General features: G+C 51.6%; 2 protein-coding genes and 1 long non-coding RNA gene across 5 annotated transcripts in view; 1 reads left to right on the top strand and 2 right to left on the bottom strand.

Annotated features, from left to right (window-relative positions):
- Positions 1-5,447, bottom strand: part of LOC116956022 (putative E3 ubiquitin-protein ligase HERC4) — a 44,022-nt gene extending 38,575 nt beyond the window's left edge. Inside the window, exon 1 of the mRNA XM_076053964.1 lies at positions 4,845-5,447. Within this exon, the coding sequence (XP_075910079.1) occupies positions 4,845-4,881 (37 nt within the window). The 5' untranslated portion in view covers positions 4,882-5,447. The remainder of the gene's footprint in view (positions 1-4,844) is intronic.
- Positions 5,448-9,634: 4,187 nt separating this feature from the next.
- LOC142906345 (uncharacterized) lies at positions 9,635-10,096 on the top strand. Its single transcript, XR_012930190.1, has 2 exons — positions 9,635-9,748; positions 9,842-10,096. It is a non-coding gene; the product is annotated as an uncharacterized LOC142906345 (long non-coding RNA).
- Positions 10,097-12,672: 2,576 nt separating this feature from the next.
- Positions 12,673-18,197, bottom strand: part of RIPOR1 (RHO family interacting cell polarization regulator 1) — an 89,985-nt gene continuing 84,460 nt past the window's right edge. For all 3 annotated transcript variants that reach the window (XM_076053963.1, XM_076053962.1, XM_076053961.1), the window contains 4 exons: positions 17,468-17,682; positions 14,997-15,080; positions 14,097-14,187; positions 12,673-13,515 (listed from right to left, as the gene is read on the bottom strand). In XM_076053963.1, the coding sequence (XP_075910078.1) occupies positions 13,412-13,515; positions 14,097-14,187; positions 14,997-15,080; positions 17,468-17,682 (494 nt within the window). In that variant the 3' untranslated portion in view covers positions 12,673-13,411. The remainder of the gene's footprint in view (positions 13,516-14,096; positions 14,188-14,996; positions 15,081-17,467; positions 17,683-18,197) is intronic.

Below are 18,197 nucleotides of genomic sequence, written 5' to 3'. Positions count from 1 at the left end.
GGCACGGGGTGACCAATAAGGTCTGAATTAGTCTGTAATAAGGTCGGGCACTGACAAGGGGTTGACAGGTATGTATGTAACTCGGTTTCAAAAGTGACCTGGCCACACAAATGATAGCTCAACGAAAGTGTCTCATGATCACCACGTGGGAAAAACCGGAGTACCCGGAGAAAAAAAACCACCCCACCACCACGGAGGGGGAGAGAGAGAGACGCAAACTCCGTCAGGGTCGTACCCACCACCTCCTGCGTACCAGACGAGGGAGATAACGTCTCCTAGCCACGCCAGCAATTGGCCCAATAAACTGGACGTGCGAAACGTCCGGCGGTGATTTTCGACTTTGTACACCACTCAGCCCCACCATCCCCGCAGCGACTGGCACGCGGCTGGCAACAAACGCCGGGGCCTTTTCACGTTTAAGGAAAGACTTTCAAGGATCCCTCCGGGATGGCGGCGGCTGAGCAGCACCCACTCCTCCTCCCCACAACTCTCCCCTTCTAAGTCAAAAAGATGTGAGCACAATAACAAACAAATGGAATCAAATTTCGATTTAAAGCTTTCGTGACTGCAGGGATTCATATATTCTTGGTTCTTTCGGTAAAGTCACGTAGAAGGGAAATAATAAATAATAAACATAAAACACTAAAATTCTCACGACGTTTTGATTGCAACACAAGCAATCATCATCAGGTGTGAAAACCACAGCAAGAAATGTTAGACCAGAAGATGCCAAAATGCGAACAGCACAAAGACAATGCCACTATGAGGACATTGAGAGCTCGGGGTAAGAAGCTACATCATGGGAACTTTCTTGCCAGTATCAAAATATAAGAATGGGTTTTACCCTTTCTGGCAATAAACACCGTTTGAGACTAGGCTCTAAAGAAAGCTGTCTCTGGTGTGGACCAATCAGTTCCAAAGACAATGCATCATAGACTTCCAGACGGATATTTTTTGTTTGCATGTTCACCACAAGTACCGCGTGGTAAATAGGGCCATGATTCCATGCAAAATGTTTCGGTTGTGGTGTTGTAATATCTTAACACCTCCTGTTTGATTGCCAGAAAAGGGTAAACCCAATTCTTGTATTTTGATACTGGCAAGAAAAGGTCCCCACGATACAATTAAAGGTTCTGGACTCTTGACAAAAGTTTAAAGCAATCGCCAAGTTAGGGTCACTCAGCAGGACCCCCTTTGGCTCTAAACAAGACCCCCTTTGGCACTAAACAGGACCCCCTTTGGCTCTAAACAGGACCCCCTTTGGCACTAAAAAAGACCCCCTTTGGCTCTAAACAAGACCCCCTTTGGCACTAAACAAGACCCCCTTTGGTGCTAAACAAGACCCCCTATGGCACTAAACAAGACCCCCTTTGGCTCTAAACAAGACCCCCTTTGGCTCTAAACAGGACCCCCTTTGGCTCTAAACAAGACCCCCTTTGGCACTAAACAAGACCCCCTTTGGCACTAAACAAGACCCCCTTTGGCTCTAAACAAGACCCCCTATGGCACTAAACAAGACCCCCTTTGGCTCTAAACAAGACCCCCTTTGGCTCTAAACAAGACCCCCTTTGGCTCTAAACAAGACCCCCTTTGGCTCTAAACAAGACCCCCTATGGCACTAAACAAGACCCCCTTTGGCTCTAAACAAGACCCCCTTTGGCTCTAAACAAGACCCCCTTTGGCTCTAAACAAGACCCCCTTTGGCTCTAAACAAGACCCCCTTTAGCACTAAACAAGACCCCCTTTGGCTCTAAACAAGACCCCCTTTAGCACTAAACAGGACCCCCTTTGGCTCTAAACAAGACCCCCTTTGGCACTAAACAGGACCCCCTTTGGCTCTAAACAGGACCCCCTTTGGCACTAAAAAAGACCCCCTTTGGCTCTAAACAAGACCCCCTTTGGCACTAAACAAGACCCCCTTTGGCGCTAAACAAGACCCCCTATGGAACTAAACAAGACCCCCTTTGGCTCTAAACAAGACCCCCTTTGGCTCTAAACAAGACCCCCTTTGGCTCTAAACAAGACCCCCTTTGGCACTAAACAAGACCCCCTTTGGCACTAAACAAGACCCCCTTTGGCTCTAAACAAGACCCCATTTGGCTCTAAACAAGACCCCCTTTGGCACTAAACAAGACCCCCTTTGGCTCTAAACAAGACCCCCTTTGGCTCTAAACAAGACCCCCTTTGGCTTTAAACAAGACCCCCTTTGGCTCTAAACAAGACCCCATTTGGCTCTAAACAAGACCCCCTTTGGCACTAAACAAGACCCCCTTTGGCACTAAACAGGACCCCCTTTGGCACTAAACAGGACCCCCTTTGGCACTAAACAAGATCCCCTTTGGCTCTAAACACGACCCCCTTTGGCACTAAACAAGACCCCCTTTGGCTCTAAACAAGACCCCCTTTGGCACTAAACAAGACCCCCTTTGGCTCTAAACAAGACCCCCTTTGGCACTAAACAAGACCCCCTTTGGCTCTAAACAAGACCCCCTTTGGCGCTAAACAAGACCCCCTTTGGCACTAAACAAGACCCCCTTTGGCTCTAAACAAGACCCCCTTTGGCTCTAAACAAGACCCCCTTTGGCTCTAAACAAGACCCCCTTTGGCACTAAACAAGACCACCTTTGGCTCTAAACAAGACCCCCTTTGGCACTAAACAGGACCCCCTTTGGCACTAAACAAGACCCCATTTGGCTCTAAACAAGACCCCCTTTGGCTCTAAACAAGACCCCCTTTGGCACTAAACAAGACCCCCTTTGGCTCTAAACAAGACCCCCTTTGGCACTAAACAGGACCCCCTTTGGCTCTAAACAAGACCCCCTTTAGCACTAAACAAGACCCCCTTTGGCACTAAACAAGACCCCCTTTGGCACTAAACAAGACCCCCTTTGGCTCTAAACACGACCCCCTTTGGCACTAAACAAGACCCCCTTTGGCTCTAAACAAGACCCCCTTTGGCACTAAACAAGACCCCCTTTGGCTCTAAACAAGACCCCCTTTGGCACTAAACAAGACCCCCTTTGGCTCTAAACAAGACCCCCTTTGGCTCTAAACAGGACCCCCTTTGGCACTAAACAAGACCCCCTTTGGCACTAAACAAGACCCCCTTTGGCACTAAACAAGACCCCCTTTGGCACTAAACAAGACCCCCTTTGGCACTAAACAAGACCCCCTTTGGCTCTAAACAAGACCCCCTTTGGCACTAAACAAGACCCCCTTTGGCACTAAACAGGACCCCCTTTGGCTCTAAACAAGACCCCCTTTGGCACTAAACAAGACCCCCTTTGGCTCTAAACAAGACCCCCTTTGGCACTAAACAAGACCCCCTTTGGCACTAAACAAGACCCCCTTTGGCGCTAAACAAGACCCCCTTTGGCTCTAAACAAGACCCCCTTTGGCACTAAACAAGACCCCCTTTGGCACTAAACAAGACCCCCTTTGGCACTAAACAGGACCCCCTTTGGCACTAAACAAGACCCCCTTTGGCTCTAAACAAGACCCCCTTTGGCTCTAAACAGGACCCCCTTTGGCTCTAAACAAGACCCCCTTTGGCACTAAACAAGACCCCCTTTGGCACTAAACAAGACCCCCTTTGGCACTAAACAAGACCCCCTTTGGCACTAAACAAGACCCCCTTTGGCACTAAACAAGACCCCCTTTGGCACTAAACAAGACCCCCTTTGGCACTAAACAAGACCCCCTTTGGCACTAAACAGGACCCCCTTTGGCACTAAACAGAACCCCCTTTGGCGCTAAACAAGACCCCCTTTGGCACTAAACAAGACCCCCTTTGGCTCTAAACAAGACCCCCTTTGGCACTAAACAAGACCCCTTTGGCTCTAAACAGGACCCCCAGGACCGCCCTTTGGCGCAAGATGAACTGTTGTACCGTACTACGGCTCCCACATCTACGCCCCCCCCACCACCGCCTTGTGAGAGTGAACGGTTCTAACTTAAGCGGAAGCCCGCTGGTTAATGTTGTGGATTTCACCCATCGAAACGAGAGGGTGAGAGTCTTTTAACAGCAGCAGAAACTCATATTCTTGGTTCGTTCGGTAAAGTCACGTGGATAGAAAATAAAAATAATCAAATTGAATTGAAAATAAATAGAAAAAAATATGATTTAAAATAAATAAAAATTATATCTCCGTGACTTTACGGAAAGAACCAAGAATATTAATTCCTGCAGTCACGAAAGTTTCAGGTAAAAATTTAGCAGCAGCAGCAACAACAACACGACACGAATACAACTACAGTACACAACTACAGTCTACAACTACAGTACACAACTACAGTACACAACTACAGTACACAACTACAGTCTACAACTACAGTGCACAACTACAGTCTACAACTACAGTCTACAACTACAGTACACAACTACAGTCTACAACTACAGTACACAACTACAGTGTACAACTACAGTACACAACTACAGTACACAACTACAGTCTACAACTACAGTCTACAACTACAGTACACAACTACAGTGTACAACTACAGTACACAACTACAGTACACAACTACAGTACACAACTACAGTGTACAACAACAGTATACAACTACAGCATACAACTACAGTGTGCAACTACAGTACACAACTACAGTACACAACTACAGTGTACAACTACAGCGTACAACTACAGTACACAACTACAGTACACAACTACAGTGTACAACTACAGTACACAACTACAGTATACAACGACAGCACACAACTCCAGTACACAACTACAGTATACAACTACAGTGTACAACTACAGTACACAACTACAGTCTACAACGACAGCACACAACTACAGTACACAACTACAGTACACAACTACAGTGTACAATGTACTTACTGTGCGTGGACGCTGTCGCCCCGCACGCGGCGTCCATACTTCACCGCTCTGGTCCTGCCGAGTCTCTGGTCCTGCCGAGTCTGTGAGTCTCTGTGAGTCCCTGTGAGTCTCTGTGAGTCCCTGTGAGTCTCTTATTCTCTGTGAGTCCCTGTGAGTCTCTGTGAGTCCCTGTGAGTCTCTGTGAGTCCCTGTGAGTCTCTGTGAGTCCCTGTGAGTCTCTGAGTCCCTGTGAGTCTCTGTGAGTCCCTGTGAGTCCCTGTGAGTCTCTGTGAGTCCCTGTGAGTCTCTGTGAGTCCCTGTGAGTCTCTGTGAGTCCCTGTGAGTCCCTGTGAGTCTCTGTGAGTCCCCTGTGAGTCCCTGTGAGTCTCTGTGAGTCCCTGTGAGTCTCAGAGTCTCTGAGTCCCTGTGAGTCTCTGTGAGTTCCTGTGAGTCTCTGTGAGTCTCTGTGAGTCCCTGAGTCTCTGGACCTGACGAGGCTCGGACACTCACAGACGCTGCGCCGCGCGCTCCGTTTCGGGGAACCCGCGCCGAGGGGCTGACGTCACCTCTCGTCAACACAGTGACGTCACCTCGCGTCAACACAGTGACGGGAGGTGACGTCACTGTGTTCACGGCCCTTCTTACCCCCTGCTGTGTTGACTGCCCTTCTTACTCACTTCACGTACTCACACTGTGAGTGATGTACCAGGTAGCAAAGTCACTTCACGTACTCACACTGTAGGTGGTGTACCAGGTACCAGAGTCACTTCACGTACTCACACTGTGGGTGGTGTACCAGGTACCCACACAGTGGGTGGTGTACCAGGTAGCAGTCACTTCACGTAATCACACTGTGGGTGGTGTACCAGGTACCAGAGTCACTTCACGTTCCCACACTGTGGGTGGTGTACCAGGTACTCACACTGTGGGTGGTGTACCAGGTACCCACGCAGTGGGTGGTGTACCTGGTAGCAGTCACTTCACGTACTCACACTGTGGGTGGTGTACCAGGTACCAGAGTCACTTCACGTAACCACACTGTGGGTGGTGTACCAGGTAGCAGTCACTTCACGTACCCACACTGTGGATGGTGTACCAGGGACTCACTGTAGGTGGTGTACCAGGTACCCACACAGTGGGTGGTGTACCAGGTAGCAGTCACTTCACGTACTCACACTGACGTGCTGTGTGGTTTTCTCAATTATCAACGCTCACCAGACAATGTTAATGGCTCCCATAGGTTTCAATGTTAAAGTCTCCCATTGGTATTCTTTGGGTCTTTCGGTAAAGTCACGTAGATAGTTTTAAAGAAAATAACAAACTACGACGTTTCGATCACAGGATGACGATCGCTTGTGTTGTGATCGAAACGTCGTCGATTTTTTGTTATTTTCTTTGAACCTATCTACGTGACTTTACCGAAAGACCCAAAGAATATGAATTCCTGCAGTCACGAAAGCTTTAAGTCAGGATCTCCCATAGGTGTCAATGACAAAGGCTTTGAATGTTACCCATCAGCCGCTATTCTCAACAGTTCGACATTGTAATGTACCTACCTGCATGTCCTCCTCTAAGGCGCGTCTTCCTCTAATTCCTGTCCTGCATCTCTCCATGCTTTCACCACCACAACCACCACCACCACCGTGGTCTATCCACTGCTGGATGGAGATCAATGTGAAGGTGATGGTGGTGATGTCTCTACTCCGAGTGTGTCCTCTCCTCCACGTGCTACTCTCCCTGCCTCTCAGCGCGTCTCTCTCCACGTGCCGGCTGCTTTTCCAACTCTTACGCTTTGCTTGCAAAATGTTTTAGTCAAAAGCCACCGCCGGCTTCTGAACCGCGTCGCGTAAGCAGCGGGGGGTGTGTGGGGGGGGGCACACACCACGTGCCGATGTTTTAATTGCCCGACAATGCGATTGGTATCAAAGATTTAATAAGACATTTGAAGCGGAAAGAAAAAAAATCACCCCGAAATCAGGTCCCCAAGATTACAGCTTATAATCTTTTTTTTATTATTCATACACGTGCCACACAGCGGGTCTCACCAGCAGAGATACAGGTTACACACGTTACTGGGTAACGCCGTGGATGTTTGCGTGGTTGATGCATCGTAGCTGGATAACAAACCGCAGGCGTGAGCATCACCACCAGTGTGGGCTTATACCCGAGTCGATGAGCGGAGATCGGCACCACCACCACCACCCACTTCACAAACTTGAAACGGCGCAGACTCGTCGCCACGCGCACAGTGTCGGATGATTCTAGTAGCAAAAGCAGCTACACGCGCAGCAGCTACTACACGTGTAGCAGCAGCTACTGCACGTGTAGCAGCAGCTACTGCACGTGTAGCAGCAGCTACTGCACGTGTAGCAGCAGCTACTGCACGTGTAGCAGCAGCTACTGCACGTGTAGTAGTAGTAGCTACACGTGTAGTAGTAGTAGCTACACGTGTAGTAGTAGCTGCTACACGTGTAGTAGCTGCTGCTACACGTGTAGTAGCCGCTGCTACACGTGTAGTAGTAGCTGCTGCACGTGTAGCAGCAGCTACTGCACGTGTAGTAGTAGCTACACGTGTAGTAGCAGTAGCTACACGCTACACGTGTAGTAGTAGCTGCACGTGTAGTAGCAGCTACTGCACGTGTAGAAGCAGCTGTAAGTGCAGCAGCTACGGGTCCCGCGTTTTCAAGGGCCCCGCGCTAAATGCTTTCCAGCTATCAATTCCGGTTCAGTGATTCTGCACTTGCTCTATTACTACAGTACTATACCGCCTTCAACTTTTATAAACTGGGTGTTTAAGGTGAGCGATTTGTCGTATTATCTGGCTGTATTGCAAATGAAAAAATACAATTACTTTACAGTGCGGGTAACAAATGTATGTGTTTTAATGTGTGTTATTATTTATGGCCCCTTTATAACATCATGCTACAGGCCCCGCACGAGCTTCATCCGGCACTGCTCGTAACAACGCGCTTTGTGCATCGTCTGCATCACAGTGTGCCTGTGGTGATTAAGTATAATCATTATTAAGATGGTTCTAATTGCGCGTGTGTGTCCCCAAGAAAGTCTCACAGAGTTTCAAGACTTATTTTTTTCAGGAGGGTCCTGCCACCGTTTTCACTTTTCGGCGTGGCCGCTGCCGATTCTACTGCTTCTGCTGTTGTTGCTACCCCTGCTCATGCTGCTGCTTGTTCTTCCTGCTGCCGTTTATACCGCTGCTGCTGCTGATACCGATGCCGCTGCGTGCGGATCCCAGCCGAGTGATTTTTTTTGCGGGACATTTTTCAGCACTGCGACCTTTTTGATCAGTTCCACTTCGTACCCAAAACCCCAGAGGAACCCCCGTTAGGGAAACAGGAGGGTGGAGGTGGGGGTGCGGCGTAGAAACCCCGCACACAAAGACTCCCGTGTTGGCATCCCAAACCAGGCCCCTTCTCGCCACTGCGAGGCGGCGAGCGTCAACCACTGCCGTCCCTGGCCACGTGGGGTCACTGGGGTGGGCGCATGGCGGTGGGTGGCACACGGAGGCGCGGATTCTCAATTAAAAATCATCAACGTTTGGCCGCCTTGTGTCGAGATGTAATGTCGATCGTTTGACCCCGTGGACGCGCCGACAATTCCATTCGCGAGGAGCGTTCGCCCTCCGTGTCGGGAGAGGGAGCGCGGAAGGACAACGCGGAACGCCTGGTCGCGTCCCACACGAGGTGGCCGTGTCCCACACGAGGTGGCCGTGTCCCACACGAGGTGGCCGTGTCCCACACGAGGTGGCCGTGTCCCACACGAGGTGACGATGGCTCGCACGCGCAGGGCAGGCGACTTCGCTGCCATTCCCTGGGGAGGATCACAGCGGCGCTGTTGCCGTTCCCTGAGCGACCCACCAACCCCCAGGCTGCACACGTGCGCGTGCCTCCCACGATGCTTTGCGGATGTACACAAAGTAGGTTATTCGACCGGTTATAGCTGAGATAAAATAAATAGGCGAGCAACAAGCCGCCTTACTTCCCACATCTGTCCATCCAAATAAAACAATAACGTAAAGTAAAATGCTCATCCCATCGGCCACACGGCCTTCTGGAAGAGCATGTTATCATCAGGTGACACTGGTGTCAACACGAGCACGACTTTGGACCCGTGTCGACGTTCAGGTTCTCATCAGCAGTGTCAGGCTCGCTTCAACCAATGCTGATGAGCGGTCAGTTGTTTTTGGCAAGCACCCCCCCCCCGCCTCTTCTCTGCGTTAGTTTTGAGTGTTGTTACCCCTCGTCCGTACGTATGGGATTTCTCGGGGATTTCTCGGGGATTTCTCTACGATTTCCCCGGGTTTCCGCCGCGATTCCTCAGGGATTCCTCCGGGGTTTCCCTTCCGTACGACGCACAAACACGGAACGTTCAAAACGGGGGTAATTACAAGCCCCCCCCCCCCTACGACGTCCCAGTGTCGCAGCAGCCTCTCTTTCCTCCTCCTCCTGCCAACGAGCACGTGACTTTTACACCCTTCGTGGGGCAAACGGTTCAAGACTGTGTGTAATAATTATCACGAGGTTCATAAAATACCAAAAAAATACCACGACACAGTAGCTACTGCAGACCGCGAGTCGAAACAAATTCATCCTTCACGTGACCGATGACGTGCAGGTGTTCGCTGAAAGAGGCGACGCAGCGTACATCCCCCTCCTCCGTATTTGGCATTCTTCAGAAGACTTGCGCGCAAATTCCGCGGTTGCCCCCAAAGGCAAGTGGCTGTTAGCGAGCAGCAGGGCACACGAGGCGGTGGCGGTGGGCGGTCAGCAACACGCCCGGCCGCCTTTGTCTCCCCAGTGGGGATGTTTACACATTTGAGGCTGAGTCGACCTAGGGGAGGCCCAGAACCGGTTCAGATAATCGTCACCGGTGTTGGCCATGAGCGGGAATCGAACCCGGGGCGCCAGGTTCGTAGCGCAGCGCTGCTAACCGCTGCACCACCGTTCCCTCGAGCGGTGGTGCAGCGGTTACCCCACACACATGCACGATCACCACCCCAGTCACGAGGAGTGGATACGCGCGGGTGAAATGATGAATTTGCCACGGAGGCTATCGCGGTCAATATTATTCTGAATAAAGTTATTTTTGTGTTTGGGGTGTGGTTAAATCGTGTAAATCGGAGCGGGTTCTTGCAATCGCCAGCAAAGCGTCGCGTTACTCGAATTGTAAATGTTGTAGTGGGGTTTAGTCTCCAACACACAACCGGTTAGTGCTGTACTAGTAACTAATTGGCCACGTTTTGTTAACGCGACAAACCTTGCAAAATTGGCTGTGTTGGGTGGTGGCGGGTTTTAACGACACATTAATATTTACGTGATCTAACCCATGAATTTACCGCAGGCAACATGAACGGACTTGTGTTTGTAATCTCTGTGTATCCTCGGTATCAATGTATATCTCTACCTGTGTTTCTCAGCGGGTCTCTCTCTCTGTGTCTGCGCGTCCGTTTCTCTCGACCCCTCCTTTGCTCCGTTTGAAGCAACGGCGCTGCACTCTGTGTCCATTACGACCCCTGACTGTGCCGATTGTTGCTGGCCGCTTGGCGGGGCTGCTCAGAAGCCTACGGGGGAACCCGGAGCTGGCAAAGTCTGGGCTTAAACAACAACGCATTTAAATTGGATTAATAACTTACGCACCACCTCGAGAAAGCTACGATCGTTTTTGTTTTACATTTCAAAGTTAAGTGCCACTTCCACGTGGATGAAAAATCGAACGGGAGAGTGCGTTAATTATATATGCAACACCGATATGACTTTTATATATATTCACAACAAAAAAAACCTCGCCTTTGTACAAACTACACAAGCTGAACTGAATTTGCACCGTTAAATACATATCGATATAAAATACGTAAAAATAAAAATCCGTTCACGCGTTTGTTTTTGATCTGGCCGAGAAATAATCGTCGGGGTAAAAACGTCGCAGGAGCGAGCGAAGCCGCGGATCGTCGTGGGGGGGAGGGGGGGCGAGAGCGAGAGGACTCTGCAGGGGCAGAGTTGGTCGTGAGTACTTTTAACTTCTTTCGCACCGTACGTAGCCAACCGTGCTAATCAGAGGTGGCGGGCGAAGGACAACAAACTACCACGCCATAAATACGGAAAACGATTTTTTTTTCTTTTAACGAGATGAGGGCCACACTCTGAGCGGTGTAGCTCTTTTTCAGAAGCGACCTGGCCATCACAAATTATAGCTCAACGGAATGGTGGCTTATCATCATCATCACGTGGAAGTGTCTAGCAGGAGCCAAAGACTCTAAACGCCGTGTTGTTGCTTCTAAATGTGGAGGGGAAAAGCGGAGGACCCGGAGAAAAATCCACGCGACCACGGGGAGAACATCCACACTCCAAATATACAGCAGGTGTCACAGGGTCGGGATCGAACCCACGACCTCCTGTATACCAGGCGAGGTAGTTAACATCTCCTAGCCACCGTGGCGCGAGTTCATTCCGCTATGCAGTCCCCCGACAGGTGCAACATCACCACCATCGTCACCATCATCACCGTCACCCCTCGTCGTCATCGCAATTGACACCGATGTGCCAAGGCTGCTAATCTCTGCCCAGATGAACTCTCACGGTCATATCTTAAGCCACAGCTCGGGCTAAGGCTTTGAGCCGCTCTCCGATCATTTGCGAGAAACGCGAGTGGCCCGGCCGTGCCTCGGCTCGTGGAGCTTCCCGAGCACGGCCGTCAGTGTCGGCTCCAGGTCGTGGGTGACTGAGCGGATGGGTGGTGGTGGTGGGCGACTTGGTGGGTGGGTAGTGGTGGGGTGGGAATGCGTTGTAGCCGACCCGGATGATGCAAAGCGAATGTGGATGGTAGCTGGACGTATGCTGTGCGTTGAACTTCTGTCGCTCCGTACGTAGCCAAACGTGCCGTGCGTTCGTATTTGTCGCCTACGTAGGAGTGAGTGGGAGACGGATGCGGAGTGCCTCCGTCTGGCTTGCACGGTTCATCAGTTTCTCCGCACCTCCGTTTAGCACGGCTGGCGACGTACGACGCGAACGAAGTTTAACGTACGGTACATACTTGTGACGTTGCGGTCACGTGGGCCCCTGCTCACCCCCCCACCACCTCCTCGGCGATATCGAAAGCGGCACGCACGTAACAGTACGCTTGCAGTGTGCGGATAACGGAGAGTTATCTGGGCCCAAAGGAACCAACGACGCCGACGAGCTCCGCATTCAGTGTTTGTGTGTTTTTGGGAAGCTCCACCCAACTCTGTTGTCCTCTCTCGCAGTATTCTCCAGATTGGCAAACGCTCCGGAGCCTCGCACGGACCCCGAATGTTTATAAGCCCCCCCCACCCCCGTGTCCATTAATAAAGTTACACCGGGTCTGGTCACACGCACTCGCAACTACCGCACTATAAGACGCGCAAACCAGCATTTTTTTTCATCTCAAATTCCGGCAGGTGGGAGGGAAATCACCGCGTGTCACATAATCCGGAGAATACCACAGGGGACCTGTTTATGAGAGGTCCGTGGTACTTTTGAAAGGGCCCCTCCGAGGCCGAGCATCGTGCCGGCGTACGGGGCAGGTTCGCCTAGGGCCTAGCGGAACGCCGCTCACGCCTTCGCTCGCCACAAATACAAGAATCATGCATTTCTTTATTTCCCCTTTTCCCTGCGACGTTTCAGAGACGCCGCGGCCGCCTCCGGCCCCGCGCTCATTTCAGGCCGAGCCGACCTCGCACGGGACGGCCCATTTCACGCACCGACACGCGGCTCGCTCTGCCGACCCGCCGGAAGGCCACGGATGGCAAAGCGGTCGGCGCCTCCTTGCGGGCGTCTCTGCGGGAGGGCCTCTCCCTCCCTCCCTCCCTCTCCCCCTCCCTCCCTCCCTCCCGCTCTCTCCCACGCGGCTTCCGAGTCCACAACGAGGGCGCGCCGATGCGGCGAACGGCGTCGCTCTCGGAACAACAACGGCGCGAGAGGGGCTCCGCGTGCAAGGCCCTCGCTAGAACGCGGCGTTTTTCTTCGTCTCGATGTTTCCGTTCATCGACGTCCAACAATCGTGCCCAGTGCCGCGTGTTAACACTTCCACAATCCTACACCGGTGGCGCCGCCCCCCCTGCCCATCCCACTTCTCCGCTAACGGTAAGGTTTTTCACGTGTTCCACATCATCTCGCGTGTTCCACATCATCTCGCGTGTTCCACATCATCTCACGTGTTCCACATCATCTCGCGTGTTCCACATCATCTCACGTGTTCCACATCATCTCGCGTGTTCCACATCATCTCGCGTGTTCCACATCATCTCACGTGTTCCACATCATCTCACGTGTTCCACATCATCATGCCCTTCTGTAGCCTAACCAAGGGGGCTGCCCTCTTTTTTGATCAACCCCATTCCTCACTCTGCTGCCCCCCCCCCAACCTGTGATGAACAAAAAAAATTCCCACAAGTCGCCCCTCCCCCCCCCCCCCCAACGGGTGCCGGCCCTCGGCCGCGTGCGGTTTTCCCGGCGCCGCCACCACCGTGGCTCCCGCGAGCAGCCGGTTCGGCGATGGCGTCGGCGTCGGCGTCGGCGTGGGCACCACGAGCCGCGCCACCTCCTTCGCCACGGTCAGAAAGTCGCGGACGGCTGTTTGCGAGCGCCCGGCGTTATGAACCCGCGCACTCCGTCCATGGTCTCCTCCGCGCGACGGTAGGCCTCTTGGCCTTCCTTGCCTGAAAAAGAAGAGATGAATAATAAATAAATTAGTTGTACAAATATCGTCGGCCGTGCTCGATCCACTGCCGGATAAACGCTTCCCCCCACCCCCCCACATCATTCGCGGGCGCCCCGAGAATGCAGCCACGTGTGGCACCATCCCACGTGTGGCACCATCCCACGTGTGGCACCATCCCACGTGTGGCACCATCCCACGTGTGGCACCATCCCACGCATGGCACCATCCCACGCGTGGCACCATCCCACGCGTGGCACCATCCCACGTGTGGCACCATCCCACGTGTGGCACCATGCCACGTGTGGCACCATCCCACGCGTGGCACCATCCCACGTGTGGCACCATGCCACGTGTGGCACCATCCCACACGTGGCACCATCCCACGTGTGGCACCATGCCACGTGTGGCACGAACGCCGCTCGCCGCTCCGCATCCCTCCGGTTGCTCGCCGCGTCTGCCGCTTCGTAGCCATTCCTGACCCGACGGCCACCGTCCGCCCCCCCCCCCCCCTGCCAGCGACGTGTCGGTTCAAGGCCAGCGGCCGCCCTGGTTAATGCCGGGGGCTCGGTGGGGCCTCACCAAAGGAGAAGAGGGCGTCCCTGGCCGCGAGCTTCACGGGCTCCTGGTCGACCTGGCACAGGTGCAGGAGCTGCTCCATGCTCTCCTTGGCCTGTGTGAGGGCACAAAGACGAGGAACCCCCCCCCAGTGTAGTACGTGTGTGTGTATGTGTGTGTATGTGTGTGTATGTGTGTATGTATGTGTAACCTCACGTGTGTGTGTATGTGTGTGTGTATGTGTGTGTGTATGTGTGTATGTGTGTGTAACCTCACGTGTGTGTGTGTATGTGTGTGTGTATGTGTGTGTGTATGTGTGTATGTGTGTGTAACCTCACGTGTGTGTGTGTATGTGTGTGTAACCTCACGTGTGTGTGTATGTGTGTGTGTATGTGTGTGTATGTGTGTGTGTATGTGTATGTGTGTGTATGTGTGTGTATGTGTGTGACCTCACGCGTGTGTGTATGTGTGTGTAACCTCACGCGTGTGTGTATGTGTGTGTGACCTCACGCGTGTGTGTATGTGTGTGTGACCTCACGCGTGTGTGTATGTGTGTGTAACCTCACGCGTGTGTGTATGTGTGTGTAGCACTTGCCCCTACAGTCTGTTAAGGCTATACGGGGGGTCTTTGTCTTTTGTAAGCTCACGCGTGTGTGCATGTGTGTAAGCTCACGCGTGTGTGCATGTGTGTAAGCTCGGGTATGTATGTGTCTGTGCATGTGTGTGTGTCCCTCAAATCAGTACCTGGTGCGGTGTGTAGTAAACATTGCCATTGGGGAGACAAAGGCGGCCGGGCGTGGTGCTGGCCACCCACCCCCTCGTGTACCGTTCCGGCCTTCATAGGTGCTCGCTAACAGCCCTTGCCCCTACAGTCTGCTAAGGCTATATGGGGGATATTTGTCTTGTGTGTCAGTGTGTGTTCACCTGCAGGCAAGCCAGTGCTGCGCAACCAGCTCGTCTCAGAATCTCATCCTCCTCTTCCAGAAGCTGCAGACACCAAACCACCACCTGTTCACATGCACAACGACAAAGACCCCCCCCGTGTAGCCTTAACAGACTGTCGGGGCAAGTGCTGTTAGCGAGTAGCAGCACCTGTGAAGGCCGGCAGGGCACACGAAGGGGTGGGTGGGCCAGGGCCGCGCCCGCCCGAGACTGATGTGCCCGCTTGCAGACCAAGTACTGAGGGCACCTTGTGCCACACAAGGCCAGCTGCCACTGGGGGTGCCCTACGAATGTGTTGAGGCGCGATGAGGTGCAAGTTGTTTATCGCGCGAGACGCCACGGTGCGAAGGAGGGCACACGGCTCTACCGAACGCAAATTGTCATCATTATTATTCATTACACAAAGTGGTACTCATTTATCGACCCTGGAGGGGTGATGATGATGGATTGAGTGAAACCACAACCAGGATTTGAACTCGCGACCTATGCGATTGGGAGCCGCTCGCTCTGCCGCTGAGCCACCTTGGGACACTGAAAGGGGAAACTTTAAATACGTAAAAATATACACATTAATATAAATATGTAAATATACACATTAATATAAATACATAAATATACAGTGAGGGAAAAAAGTATTTGATCCCCTGCTGATTTTGTACGTTTGCCCACTGACAAATAAATTATCAGTCTATAATTTTAATGGTAGGTTTATTTGAACAGTGAGAGACAGAATAACAACAACAAAATCCAGAAAAATGCATGTCAAAAATGTTATAAATTGATTTGCATTTTAATGAGAGAAATAAGTATTTGCCCCCCTATCAATCAGAAAGATTTCTGGCTCCCAGGTGTCTTTTATACAGATAACTAGCTGAGATTAGGAGCACACTCTTAAAGGGAGTGCTCCTAATCTCAGCTTGTTACCTGTATAAAAGACACCTGTCCACAGAAGCAATCAATCAATCAGATTCCAAACTCTCCACCATGGCCAAGACCAAAGAGCTCTCCAAGGATGTCAGGGACAAGATTGTAGACCTACACAAGGCTGGAATGAGCTACAAGACCATTGCCAAGCAGCTTGGTGAGAAGGTGACAATAGTTGGTGCGATTATTTACAAATGGAAGAAACACAAAAGAACTGTCAATCTCCCTCGGTCTGGGGCTCCATGCATGATCTCACCTCGTGGTGTTGCAATGATCATGAGAACGGTGAGGAATCAGCCCAGAACTACACGGGAGGATCTTGTCAATGATCTCAAGGCAGCTGGGACCATAGTCACCCAAGAAAACAATTGGTAACACACTACACCGTGAAGGACTGAAATCCTATGACCCCAAGAACACCATCCCCACCGTCAAACATGGAGGTGGAAACATTATGCTTTGGTGGTGTTTTTCTGCTAAGGGGACAGGACAACTTCACCGCATCAAAAGGACGATGGACGGGGCCATGCACCGTCAAATCTTGGGTGAGAATCTCCTTCCCTCAGCCAGGGCATTGAAAATGGGTCGTGGATGGGTATTCCAGCATGACAATGACCCAAAACACACGGCCAAGGCAACAAAGGAGTGGCTCAAGAAGAAGCACATTAAGGTCCTGAAGTGGCCTAGCCAGTCTCCAGACCTTAATCCCATAGAAAATCTGTGGAGGGAGCTGAAGGTTCGAGTTGCCAAACGTCAGCCTCGAAACCTTAATGACTTGGAGAAGATCTGCAAAGAGGAGTGGGACAAAATCCCTCCTGAGATGTGTGCAAACCTGGTGGCCAACTACAAGAAACGTCTGACCTCTGTGATTGCCAACAAGGGTTTTACCACCAAGTACTAAGTCATGTTTTCCAGAGGGGTCAAATACTTATTTTCCTCATTAAAATGCAAATCAATTTATAAAATTTTTGACATGCGTTTTTCTGGATTTTGTTGTTATTCTGTCTCTCACTGTTCAAATAAACCTACCATTAAAATGATAGACTGATCATTTCTTTGTCAGTGGGCAAACGTACAAAATCAGCAGGGGATCAAATACTTTTTTTCCCTCACTGTACACATTAATATAAATACGGCAGGCGCCGTTTCTGGCAATGTCCCCCTCTTCATGGGCATGGCGGTGGCTAGGAGATGTTAACTCCCTCGCCTGGTATACAGGAGGTCGTGGGTTCGATCCCGACCCTGACACCTGCTGTATTGGAGTTTGCCGTGTGTCTCTCTCCCTGTGGTCGCGTGGATTTCTCTCCGGTTCCTCCGCGTTTTCCCTCCACATTTGAATCAACATCACGCGTTTAGAGTATGTGGCTGTTGCTATAAATGTCCACGTGACGATGATGACGATGATGACGATGAGTCATTCGCGATAGCCAGGTCGCTTCTGAAAGAGAGCCGCATAGCTCAGCGGGGCCTTACAGCTGGTAAAATAAAAAATAATTGACAGCTTAATAGTTTCATTGCAGAGTGATCACCTTCTCTCTGAGTGGCGCCTCGCTCGCCGCCCTCCTGAGTATCGTCGCCGCCGATTGGCTGATCTTGGCGTCGCTGTCCAATAGGAGCGGCGCGAGGGACGTCATGTTGGCCACCCTCAGGCGCGGAGGGGCGGCCGCGTCCGGCCCGGCGAGACGCTTGAGCCCACGAAGGACCTCGCTGCGGTCGTGCGACTCGAGAGACGCAGCAAGGGACACTGGGAGGGCGGTGGGGGGCAGAGGAAGGAGGAGAGTGGTGGGCGACAGAGCGAGCAAATCACGAGTCCACTGGGTCGTGTCGATGCGCAATTCGATTCAACGACAGATTATTTTCATCGCTTTCCAGCCAAGTCTCTGTCTATCTCTATGAGTCTCTGTGTATCTCTACGAGTCTCTGTGTATCTATATGAGTCTCTCTGAGTGTCTGTATATCTGTATGAGTCTCTCTGAGTCTCTGTGTATCTGTAGGAGTCTCTCTGAGTGTCTGTGTATCTGTATGAGTCTCTCTGAGTCTGTGTATCTGAATGAGTCTCTCCGAGTCTCTGTGTATCTGTATGAGTCTCTCTGAGTCTCTGTGTATCTGTATGAGTCTCTCTGAGTCTATGTGTATCTGTATGAGTCTCTCTGAGTGTCTGTGTATCTGTATAAGTCTCTCTGAGTCTCTGTGTATCTGTATGAGTCTCTCCGAGTCTCTGTGTATCTGTATGAGTCTCTCCGAGTCTCTGTGTCTCTG

This window comes from Petromyzon marinus, chromosome 63 (assembly GCF_048934315.1).
Source record: "Petromyzon marinus isolate PM22_M1 ecotype Great Lakes invasive population chromosome 63, UKy_Petmar_22M1.pri1.0, whole genome shotgun sequence".
Taxonomy (NCBI): domain Eukaryota; kingdom Metazoa; phylum Chordata; class Hyperoartia; order Petromyzontiformes; family Petromyzontidae; genus Petromyzon; species Petromyzon marinus.
Note: the sequence above shows the minus strand (reverse complement) of the source record. Positions and strands in the feature narration are given on the sequence as shown.